At 41.7% G+C, this 13,020-nt stretch overlaps 1 protein-coding gene across 1 annotated transcript in view; it reads left to right on the top strand.

Annotated features, from left to right (window-relative positions):
• The window catches only part of HIVEP1 (HIVEP zinc finger 1), a 120,127-nt gene extending 112,085 nt beyond the window's left edge, over positions 1 to 8,042 (top strand). The window contains exons 8-9 of the mRNA XM_080920661.1: positions 5,268 to 5,773; positions 6,531 to 8,042. Coding sequence (XP_080776787.1) covers positions 5,268 to 5,773; positions 6,531 to 7,655 — 1,631 coding nt within the window. The 3' untranslated portion in view covers positions 7,656 to 8,042. The remainder of the gene's footprint in view (positions 1 to 5,267; positions 5,774 to 6,530) is intronic.
• Positions 8,043 to 13,020: the final 4,978 nt, after the last annotated feature.

Below are 13,020 nucleotides of genomic sequence, written 5' to 3'. Positions count from 1 at the left end.
TCCAAAGGCACTTATTCTGGGAGACATCCCCAGGTCCTGTGGTTAATCAGTGTCTTGCTCAGGTTCCAGCACTGGCTGTAGACAGGAAGAGCCCTTCAGGTCTGATCCAATCCAATCATCTTTCCTAAGCAGTTCCTTTCTGTGGGATCTACTTTCAAGAAGCTCTAACCCCAGAGTTATGCATTTTTCTAAAAGCTCCTGGTTCTTTTTGCTGGAGAATAGAACTTAGAACCCAAGACAACATGGCGGCTGGCTGGTGTGTTCGTTGCTGTTGACTGCCACTTCTTTGTGCATTGACCATTAGGTTGAATTAGGCATGCTGGCACCATAGAAGCAGACGTATAAACATACCTATAGACATGCACACACATTTTATATATAATGAAACTTCCTGTTCTATTCTGCCCCATGTTTACCCTTGCCTTTTCTGTTTCATTCATTTTAACATTCTTTCTGCACTATGAGAAGCCAGGGCTACCTCTTTAGGTGGCCTCATTTACAGTCAGCCACACTGGTTCATCTCTAGCATGAGTAAGGCTAGTTTCAGAGGTCCTCACCACACCCAGTGAGACAGACTTGCAAGCACAGTTTAGTGTGAGCACCGCAATGTATAGTCAGGGCTCGGCTGGGGTTTACTGGTTAGGACCCTCCTCCCCATCCCTTTCATGTGGTTACAGAGTTGTCTTCTTGCATTCTGTATTGAGCTCACCCCAGATTCTGTTCAATTGGTTTCATTTATATGTAATCCATCTTCCACTGTGTAGTTCTATGAATTTTAGCAACATTCAGAGGTATCATATACCTAGTTTTATCACCTGCAGGTCCCATTACCACTTCAACCAACCAACTGCAACTACTCACCTAGCTTCCTTTCCAGGATGTCATGGGGAAAGTAGCATAAAATATACTCGTGGGGCCTGGAGGGATGGCAGAGGGGTAAGGGCCCTACCTGCACTGCCAAAGGACCCAAGTTCAGTTTCCAGCACTCATGTGGGTTTGGGGGCTCACAACTACCTGTAATTCAGTTTTAGTGGGACCCACAGATTCTGGCCTGCAGGTATACACTATCCTGTTTATAGATACATAACTAAAAATAAATCTTAAATTATGCGGTTTTTGTGGGTCTTGCCTCTTCATGTTAAATGAGCCATGAAGATCTACAACACTGTCAGTGGTTTACTCTTCTTTGCTACTGAGTCGTCTTCCATCAAAGCCACAAGCTGCACCTCATTACCCACCAGCCTATTGCTTCCAGTTTGGGGGGATTATACTACAAACACTTTCATGTGCCTACAAGTTGGAGTTTGAGACCTAGAAGTCATAGAGTCAGTCCAATTTTGGTTTTGGAAGGAACAGCCACGTCCTTGCCATCACCCACCATTCTCCAGTACTAGTAAAAAATTTGCATTTCTTTTGTCTTTGATACTTATTTTCAGTGGACATAGAATTTGAGTATGTCAATTTGCTTACCTGTGTTATAACAATATTTTTTCATGTTTACCATTTTATTTTTAGTTTTACTTTTCAATTTTCTTTAATGGTACTGAGGATTGAATCCAGGTCCTCTCATGCTTGCTAGGCAAGCACTTTACCGCTGAGCTATAGCCTTTTGTTTTGTTTGTGAGTTAGGGCTTTCTTCTGTATGCCAGACTGGTTTCAAACCTTGTAATTGGTGGGAATTGGTGGTCTGTACTACCAACCCCAATTTTATAGTATTTGTTACTCATGCTATAGTTTCCATCTCTCTACAGAAACTCCCATCAGACATTGCATGTTATCCATCTTTTCCCATTAAAGCTTTGGCTGTTTTAATCATCATTACTTTAAATTCTCTTATCAGTTTATAAATTTTTGTCACATCTATCTGACTAGTACTAAAGGTTGCTTTGTTTCTTTAGGGAATTTGTTTGGAGGCTGCTTTTCTGTATTCATTGATATTTTATGTTTAAGGTTGGGCGTCTTCCGTTACATGGTGAAGTTGTGTAAGTCATTTTCATGCTTGGAATGGACATGCCCTTCTGGCTGTGCCATTGATGTCAAGCAGGCACAGGACTGCCCAGGATTAACTGGCTGCTGTCTGTCCTCGCTGCACAGAGGATTCATGTTGCTCTAAAGATACCTTGTACTTTACGTGGGGCTGGGTTACAAGAATGGTGTCTGTTGAGTATTTCAGTCAAAGGTCCTCTTTTGGGGTTGTGATTTAGAAACAGTCTCTGCTCCAGACCTTCTTGCCTTTCCCTGCCCCAAGAACTGTCTTTCAAAGCTCCTTAGCTTGGCCTTGAGAGTGAAAACAGAAAATAGTGCACAGTTCTGGTCTCACTGCGCTCCTTAAGTGCACAGTGTTCTTCACTTCGGCTTTCCTACCTTTCCCCAGGTTCAGCCATAGTCCTGTTTCTCCCACAAGGAGTCAAGCTCTGTTTCCTGTTTTTTTTTTTCCCCACTGCAGAGAATGTCACTTGCATCTGAAATCCTTAGTGCTTGTCACCTTCACTTCAGTAGATCAGACTTTTTTTTACATTGAGAGGAGACAGGTCCAAGTAGAGTTCTTTGCCACTCCCGAGGCTGCTGCTCCTCTCCCAGATTTGGACCACAGTGAAAACTTAGCACTCATCACTGAGCACCTAGATGGGCTTCATGTGTAGGCACCCGCAGAGCCTCAGAACTGCTACAGGCATGCCATAGGCACCTGGCTGCAAACAGCTCAGGTTCTGTCAACCATCCTCTGGCCAGTATTCTGTTACCTCTGTCTCTAGTGACATGGGCTTCCCTGTTTCCTTGCAGACACTGTATTGCCTTAGGTTTGGGCTATTGATTGCTAAATTTCAGTTCTTACTGAGTTGGGGAAAAGTCATCCATGTAAAGTTGAGCCTACTCTTGGTTTTATAAATCAATAGTATTCAGGGTAAAGCAGAAACCAGCCTGGCTAGCCTTTGTAGGAAGTCAGCGTTTGATGAAACATTTGCTCTTCAGTAGCCTCTTATGGCCATCCAGTTCCTTGTTGTGTTTTCTGTTTCCCCATTTTTTGAGGCAGCCAGAGGTCCCAGATACTTCTTCAGAAAGCATTCATTGTAACATGGGCTCTGAGTGTGACTCGATGAATTAATGTTGTTGTTTATTTTACAACATAATAGGACCTTGAAAATAAAGAAATATATGTGCATGTTTTATCTTTGACTTCCTTAATTATAAAACAACACATATCTATGATAAATAAGCATTGTATTCTTTTCCATCCCCTAGAAATCACCTCCAATATATTGATACATAGTTCCTATAAGACTTTTTCTATAAGAATGTATTTTTGTAAGAATATATTTTTGCCATGTAGAAAGAATAGTATTGAAATAAATGAATGCTTGGGAAGTCTGATAAAAATATCTATTGCACATCTCTGTTTGTATTTTCTTCTGTTTTTTAAAAAACAGAGTGGGCTCCTTGTCCATGGCTAATACCTACCAAGAATCCAATGAACACCTGCAACTTAGCTAGTACAGCTGCTGCTTTTTATTGGACACAGTAAAGAGTTACAACAGTAATGCATAGATTAGGGCAGATACAGAAATAGACTGTAATGATGAAAATTATGTGGCATATGTCTCAGGTCTTTCCTGTACTGTGGCACAGTGATGCCTGCAATGCCACAGGGTTGAGGTGAAGTAAGATGAACCATGTGGGCCACACTGCCATAGCCTCAGGCATTACGACACAGCAGCTGACAGTGCTTGAAGCTCTGTGTCTCCTGTTACCAAGACAAGTTAGCAAGTGATTAGCAGGCCTATCTTTTTTCTTTACCTGACAAAGGCTGATCCGTGTTCCAGGTCCCCCACTACTCAGAACCATGTATAGGATATAACTAGTATTTCTGGCATCCTCTCTTTAATTATCTTTGGGCCAAAATCCACTGAAACCAATATCATCATTTAATAAGAATCTGGAATGTATCATATACAACTAAACCATATATGGTCCAATAGCCAAGTGAATTGGTAACAAAGAATTACCCCACCCCACCTAAGTGTTAGCTAGTTGCTTTGTATGATTTTAAATAGTAAAGTTTTTTAAACCGAGTTCCACATGAATACATGGGAACTTTGACACTGTCACATGAATCATAGTAGTAGCCACAGGCAGATTTTCCAGAGGTCTGCCATAAGCCTAATCTAGATTAAGCAAGTCTCAGGTTCAGTGAGAAACCCTGTCTCAGAAAACAACAAGAAGGAATGATTGAGGAAGACACTTAATGTCGGCCTTTGGCTTCCACTTCCACATGCATCTGCATGGGCGATGCACATAACTGGGGGATGGGGTAAGGCTTTAAATTTCAAATGGGCATTGCAGTTACAGATCAGATAAGTTGTTTCCAATACACTTCAAATTTAAATTAGTTTACTAACAAATCAAATACCACAAAGTATGGGTGTGCTTAATTTTATAATAAAAGGAAGATATAGGTATATAAATTAACAACATGGCCATTCTGTGGTCATAAATGAATTATGAAAGGACAGTCAGAGGCATCTGGAAGAGTCCAGAGCAGAGAAAGTGGTAGACTGAATATGGCCAGCAGACCGGACCTGGCCACGAGGAAAGCAGCAGCAAAGCAAAGCAGAGGGGTGTAGGGAACATGGAGCGAGAGCAAGAATGGAGGAAGCGGCAGAAAGGGTGGCCTCGGCCTCAAGGAAGACAGTGACAAGCTTATTGAAAATGGGAGGATTGTAAAGTAGCTGGGGACAGAAGCCCATGGGCTGAGTTTAGGGTCAGGGAGGAGGTAAGAAAAGCCAGGGTGGACTCTGAAATGTACAGTGGGTAGTGTGACTGGAGGCCAGCATTGCTCTGACATGATAATAGGCACCACAGCCTGCCATTTGTCCCTCTGCCTTTTGGAATTCGAAAGATGGAGTTTCCTCTGGACCTGACAATAGGAAAATAGAGAAAAGGATTAGAAACAGTTATTTTTGTTATATTTAAGAGTTTTTCAAGTATAATGCTTGAGACTTTCTTTTCTTTACCTCTCATCCTGTGCTTGTGCTTTCTCTCTGAAGGCTCACTCCATGTGTCTCTTACCACCCCACCATGGCCCATCCCCTCATGTCTTTGTCTGGGCTCCTGCCACTTGACTGGCTGCTTTTCTGTGTCGGTTTTCTGATGTGTGCTCTGGGTGGTCATCGTCTATTACTGCACAGTATCGCCAAGCTTCTAAAATGAAGACATTCTGTTTGTGTAATTGCAGAACATTCTGTAACAAATCTTTTTGGTTGTCATATTAGATGAAAAGCAGAGATTCAGTTGCGAGCGGTCTGGATATGATCTTGAAGAATCTGATGGCCCAGATGAGGATGATAATGACAATGAAGAGGATGATGATGACAGCCAGGCGGAGTCTGGCCTCTCAGCAGCACCCTCAGTCACAGCGAGCCCACAGCATCTCCCATCCAGAAGTGGCCTTCAGGATCCTGGGAATATAGAAGAGGATCTCAGAGTTTCCAGTTGCTTCTCAGGGTTACACACAGACCCAATGGACATTCTGCCTAGAGCATTACTCACCAAGATGACTGTTCTGAGCACAGTGCAGATTGATCCTAACAGGACAGACTTAGTAGCAAAGACCAGGCAGAGTACTGGAAAAGAGGAACATGGACTGGATCTTCCTGTAGACACTTCCATTTCCCTGGAAGTTACCCCCAGGTCTCCCAGCCACCAGGTGTCTGTGCATTACTCTGAATCTGATGCTCTGAGAAGCCCTGCAGCTGGAAACACTGCTGCTTCAATACAGGTACATGAGTGAGTGGGGATGGGGTATAGAAATTAAATTATAGTGTGATCTAACGTAGTTCCCTAACATATATGGAAATGTATGTATATGCAAAAAAAAGCTAATGTAGATGAAATTCATGGAAGAAAGGGAGGACAGGCAAGATTCCTCCTCCCCAACATTTTAAACATATTATTCACCTGTGTTCTTAGCTGCTGTACCAGCAGCTCAGATGTGGTTGTTACTGGCTGCCAGTGCCTGAGAATTCAGTCTTCAATAGACATCTTATCAACTTACAAATGGGCTAGCAGCTAATAAACACTACAGACCTGTCTTAATAACAGTTCTTCGTTTCATAAATGAACAACATTTTGGTTAATATTTTCCCAGTTGAGCTGACACAGCCAATTGATATGGCATTTCTCAACATCTCCTAGTCTCTAAAATAAAGTGGTGCAGGTGGTGCCCCAAAAATATCATCAACATAAAAATAATCATGTTCATCTCTCAGTATAAAATGATGCCTAGGAAACTGGTTTTCAAATTACAAAATACTATACAATTTTTTTTTCTGGTATTGGTAGTAAGAAAGAAATTTAAAATTAAGTTATTTTTTGTTGTTGAAAATTAAAAAGAAAATCAAAGCAAATTTTTTAGCAAGCCAATACATGTCAAATACAAATATAGACTCGGAACACATTGAAAAGGGACAGAACACTAGTGTCTTAGTGCTGAAGAGGGACCTCTGCTGCCGGGCTCATTGTCTCTTGTCTTTTAGGATTCCTCGTCTGTGGGACTGCCTCCTGCTGTAGCCCAGTTCAACCCTCAGCCAGCAGCCAGGATTTCCTCCTCAGTCCCACCTCATCCTGACAGTCAAGAACCGAAGCAGCAAATACCTTTGCAGCCGCCTGCAGGCTTGCCTTCCCCTCAGACACATTTGTTCAGCCATCTCCCCTTGCATTCCCAGCAGCAATCAAGGACCCCATACAACATGGTTCCTGTAGGGGGTATCCATGTGGTGCCTACCGGCCTCACCTACTCCACTTTTGTACCCATTCAGGCCGGGCCAATGCAACTAACCATCCCTGCTGTGAGTGTGATTCACAGAACCATGGGCACCCCTGGGGATACCATCACTGAAGTTTCTGGCACTACTAATCGTCCTACAGGAGTAGCTGAATTGAGCAGTGTTGTGCCATGTATTCCCATCGGCCAAATCCGTGTGCCAGGCCTGCAGAACCTAAGTCCCCCAGCCTTGCAGTCGCTCACATCCCTGGGAATGGAAACAGTCAATATCGTGGGCCTGGCCAACGCTACTGTGGGTCCGCAGGCGCACCCCCCAGGCCTGGCCCTCAACGCAGTAGGGCTCCAGGTTCTGGCCAACGCGCCCGCACAGAGCAGTTCCGCCCCACAGGCACACATTCCGGGTCTCCAGATCCTCAACATCGCCTTGCCCACCCTGGTCCCCTCGGTTGGCCCGGTGGCTGTGGGCACTGCAGGGACTCCAGAGACCGCCACTTCCAACAGCAAAGCAATGGAGCCACAGACACACGCCGGCCAGGGACACAGTGCCGAGCCTCCACAGAGGTCACCCGAAGGCCCTCAGGAAACCCCACAAACAGTGCCCGCTCTCTCCACTGACCATGCAAGGCCTGAAGGCTCAAGCAAAACAGACACCAAGAAGGTGGCCTCTGCAAGTCACGTGTTGCCTGGGCGTTCCTCTGCGCAGGCGCAGCCAGCACCCGCACCAGACGCTTTACCGAAGCTTTCAGCTTCAGGCCCTCCATCACTTCCCACAGACAGACTGGCTCCCAGGCCCCCAGTTCCCCACAGGCAGCCCATTGTGCACTTCAGCGATGTGAGCAGCGATGATGATGAGGACAGACTTGTCATAGCAACCTAGTGGTTTGTTTTTTATTGATTTTTTTTTTTAATAGCAGGTTTTTTTGAAAAACCCTTTTTTCCTTAAAGCACATTTTTTCTGACGTAAACTCGTGACTAATCTTTGTGCAATCATGAACTTTTGACCAATAATTGTTGTTTTGTGTTAGCTCCAGCCATTTTTGTACATGTTGTATAGACAATTGTGCCTTTTAGGAGTTTTATGTTTAGAATCTGTACAGATGGTTGAATATCTATATACACACAATATGTTATATATGTATATGAAAACCAGGTAGTTGTGTTTAGTAGAAACTTGTCAAATAAATCAGATGATTAAATGATATGTTGCACTGTTAAATATAAATTTTTATGGCTGTGGGGCAGTTTCTGTGTATAAATTAGTATGTAAACCTCATATTTATTGTATTCATATTAGTCTTTGCAAATGGATCTGTCATTGTGTAAGACAATAACTGTGCACTTCAGACAGATTTTCTGTGTTATGAACTGTTTCAGTAAAATACTGTTCACAGACTTTACTGGTGCTTAAGTTGTGCTGTCTTCACACCTCACTGGGAAAATAGCTCCTAACTCCGTGCCTTCCACAGCTGGTCCTAATTGAGAGGCAAAGCTTCAGTGGCCCCCTTTCCCTGTGAAACTATGGCTAGAGCCCCAAAATAGATATGAAGACAGTTTTTTCCTATTGTCAGATGTAGTTTCATGGCTACTTAGTCATTAGAGAACTGACTTCTTAAGAACATGTTCTATAAATGTGTAAAATGGACACCCTGGAAAGAAAGAGCACAGTCCCTAAATCTGGTTCTGCAAAATGTAAATTAAGGGAAAAATACTCCTTATCTGCTTTATGTAGGGAGTTCTGTCCAGCACCGAATCCTAAAGGACCTAACAAGGCTTGCAATGAGAAGAACCTAGATGTCTAGTCTAAGTGGCCCTAGAAATGATCACTTCTATCCTAAGGAGCCCCACTTTTAGTCAATCTGGAAGCTGTCACATGGTGGGCTGACACCCTTCTCACTACAGCCATTTGCCTTGTTATCAAGGTTATTGCAGGTGCTAGGTTTGTGTGGATAATATTTTATGTTGGAATTTGAATACATTAAGGCACTGGACCATGGGTTTTCTTGTTCCCTTCATAAAGACGGCAAGTGCATGAAGCCAGTAAGGTTATATTATGGGGAGTACGAGAAGGCTTTGAAGATATCCTATTAGCCACCCTTGCGATCATTTCTCTGGTTTTGAGAAAAGGCATGTGGAACCCTACCTATCTGCCCTTTAATTAAGACTGCCACGCTGGACCCCAGTGACACAGCTTCTGGGTCTGGAGTACCGTAGACATGTGCATGTGCTGTTACTTACAGAGGAATTCTTCTGCAGCTTACATCCTGAAGTCCCCACAGATTTCCCAGTCTCTCATGGCTTTAGCTTGTTGTCATGACCTTGTATTCTATCTACTCTTGCCTAGCGTTTAAAGCAACGTATAAGCAACACTACTCCCAATAAGGATGCTGTAGATTGATCTATAAGTTCTCTAGACTCAGGAGCTATGCTCACAATTTTAGCACTGAATTTTCCAAATGGTTTAAAAAGAATATTATTAATTTGGAGGATTCTTAAATTTAACCATGGATGTGTTTTATATTTGATGTCCTTTTGGAGATTTAGTAATGATCTAGTATGAGTTAATCTTGTTTTGTTCTTTAGATGTCTCAAGAGTCATCCCATTATGTACGTACCATTAATGCTAGTGACTTAATGTGGTTTTTCAAGTATTTTCCTAATGCAGTTAGTCATTATCTTATTCAAATTAAGGTTTTCAAACTATAGTAAGGAAGGGAGAAAAAAGATGTATTTTCAAACAGCTTGGACTTTGGGTTTTCCCTACCTAGTGATAAGCTGAATACGGGGCAGCAACTGTGACATTAGCTTTCAGTCAGCCATGTGATCCATTCTAGAGGTAGACAATGGTCAGGGAGTATGCTATGTTGCTGATCTAGATGGTCCAGAAGTTTGGGTGAGTGTAGTAAAAGTTCATTTTTGATTCAACAATGCTTCTATCTCTTGGCAGATTATCAGGATATAATTCCATCATAGTTGAGTATTGTCTTTGCCAGATACAAATTATTACTAAAACTGGAGCCAATGTGTTTTGAAGTAATTACATGCACAAAATATGTAATTGAATAGTTTATTTTGAGCAGTTTCTCCATTTATCTTCCTTTTGTGTTTCCAGATAACTAGGATGTAATGACAAAATTTATTAAATTATTGATAAAACTATAAGTGAAAACAAGTCTATGGGCTTTGAGATGAGCATGTATTAAGCCATGGTCTGTGATCTCAACTTGTGGGCCGGGACCCCTTTTGCAAACTTCTAACTCCAAAAATATTTGAATTACAGTTATGAAATAGCAACAAAAATAGCCTTATGGTGAGGGTCAACACAACATGAGGAACAGCTTTAGGAAGGCTGAGAGCCACTGCCCTAGGTTTATCCCCAGCAAAAAAAAGAAATTTAAGAACAATATGAATGTTAATCTCCTTTTGCATGTGTCTACCACCGAGCCACTACCATCAGCGCTAGGGGGAAGTGCCTGAACTGCAAGTCATGTTTCTGGTTTTCACAAATGAACCAACCTGTTATGAAATTATAAGTGAACATAAATCCAGGGTATTGTGCCACTTTGTTTGAATGCTCAGAACTTTGGCCATAGTGATAATTACTCCTTTCAGAATGATAATCAACTGACATTTAATGTAGTGATTTTTGCTTCTCATTTCTCTTTTTTAATAACACAGCTTTGATTTTTTTTCTTTCACAGAAGTGGTGTAAATACCACTTTTCTCATTAATCTCTGACCCGGATTTTAAATGGTAACACTTAACCAGGCTTAGAGAGTGTGCGCGGTGTTTGTGTTTAAAGGTTGTCAAGTTTCTTTTCCTTTTCCTTTTTTTTTTTTTTTTTTTTTTTTTTTTTGACAAATGCTCAGGACAAGCTATACCATCTTCTTGGCATTTTTCCTTTTAGCCTGAGTTTTTCCTTTAGTATTTAATTTTTGTAAGTATATTTTTGAAATATACTTTTGAAAATTTTCATACAGTACATTTTTTTTTTACATCAAGATTAAGCTACACCAAAGTGGTGATTTTCCTTTATTTTTGTTTAATAACTAAATAACATTTTGGGCTAGCAAATCTTAGAAACAAGAATCTTCCTTCAAAGTAACTTCCTATGATTTTTGTCTTACTTTAAAATGTAAAGATAATTTACAATATTTTGATGACAGTAAGTTTTTGTTGTTGTAAGAATGGAGAGAATGCATTTTTTAAAAAAGGATAATAAAATGTTTTTCCTCTATACATTACATAATCTGAAAGTCACAAGGACTTACTTCCTATAAGCACTAGGTTCCCTCGATCTTTATACAAAGGCCGATCTGTAGCCTCGCACATTCTGTGAGAAAGCATTGTGGACATGTCTGCACGAGCCCCACTCAGTTTTCTGTCCTCTGAATCGGGGTTGGGCCTGAAGATTCCCAGGCTTTGAAAACTGAGTCGTGACCTAATTACCAACCAAATACATGTTACACAAGAACATACACCTTCCAACCAAAGTAGACCTGCTTGAGTCATATAAACTAGAGAATCCTATAAGGCCATAGAGATCAGAAGCCATAGACTATAACCATATGAAAGTTGAGACTTGTGGTTATAAAATAATAAGTGATTTGTGTGTGATGGGGGCTGCTGTACTCTGAAGGATGTGTAGGGTTTGAGACTTGAAAATAGTATTTATCTACCATAAAGAATAGAACAAGGATAGTCATAGAGACTGAGAAAAATGCGAGAGAGAAGAGTTACTTAGATATTCAATAAATATTTATCACCACCATTATAGAAAGTAAAAGAAAGTACTTTGAGGATACTATTGTAAGACAAATTAAAAGGCATCTACCCCTCAGGACCTTGGCTTTGTAGAAAAGAAACAAAGCAAAATGAATAATATCTTAGTGGTCTAGAGTGGTACATGACGTAACCAGGTCGAAATGCAAATGAGGGGAATTCTGGCTGGACTCACCGTAAATGCTTCAAGGAGCTGGCATTAAACCTCGGCCATACGGGGACCTCATTAAGCAGAGACAATAAGTAGAAAGAAAAGTACAGATAGGAGGGAAACCTAAGGGAACCAGACATAAGACATAACCAGACACATCTCACTGGTTCCTCCTGATCAGGCTGGATCTCCTAAGTCTTAAGCAAGAAAGCTGTGTCTCACAAACACAATGAAGCCCTACCTTGCTGGACTGAGCAGTACAGCAGCATTCTTTATACGGAAGCCACTGGTTTGGGATTCAGCAAGGCATCTGACAAGGCTGTGATGACATTCTAGAAAACAAAGCCTACATCTAAGCTTGATTGGCACTGTGGGCGCCTCCACACAGGGTGCTCAGCAGGTCCCTTTAATGGAGAAAAGGGGGCATAGGCTTAGGAGCCTAAAGACCTTCTCCTCAGTTCTCCAGTGAGCTAATATTTTATGGCATAAGGAGACAAGAGAAGCAGAGAGGAGAGGGAAGGCGTACAGACGAGAGTGGGAGGCAGACAGGCTGCCCTTGTGCCGAAGCTGGGCCCATATTCTTTCTTTCTATGTTGTATATTTGGTGAAGTGACAGGAGACATTTGTTAATGACACAAATAAGCGTAGCTCAGCGAGTAAAGAGGTATTTCATCACCTGAAGAAATGGGTTAAATACAAGACAGAACTTAACAGGAAACCAGAGCTCTGGCATTTGGGTTGAAATTATGCAAGTTTATCAGTTTAGTATCTGCTATTCTCCCTTCCCTAGCCCATCAGGAAAAGTGAGACTCTTGGGTATAGTGAGAATATGTTCATTAGAGGGACTGGGGATATATGGTTCAGTAGATAAAGCACTTGGCACACAACATAAAGACCAGAGTTTGATTCCCCAGCACCCACAGGAAAGGTAGGTCAGAATGATGGCTACCTATAATCTCAGAACTTCAGAGGTAGAGACAAAGGCTTGGTCCCTGGTGCAAGTTGGTTAGCTGAACTGGGCAGAATTAGTGAAAGCCAGGATAAGAGACCCTACTTCAATAAATAGCAGCTGAGGAAGACACCCAACACCAAGTTCTGGCCTGCACATACAAGCACACACATGCAAACAAACACGTGAGTGCACACAGATACAAAAAAAGAATTACATTTCAAAAATCAAGTAATATTCTTACACTAACAAGATAACTCATACTAGATGTCCGATTGGTTATATGTAGACTGCGCCATTGGTAGACTAATACAGTATGAAACGCACCCCACGCCAGGGTTATTGCAATAAATACAATGTGAT

Source organism: Micromys minutus (genome assembly GCF_963924665.1).
Source record: "Micromys minutus genome assembly, chromosome: 1".
NCBI lineage: Eukaryota > Metazoa > Chordata > Mammalia > Rodentia > Muridae > Micromys > Micromys minutus.
This window is presented reverse-complemented; position numbering and strand designations above follow the sequence as displayed.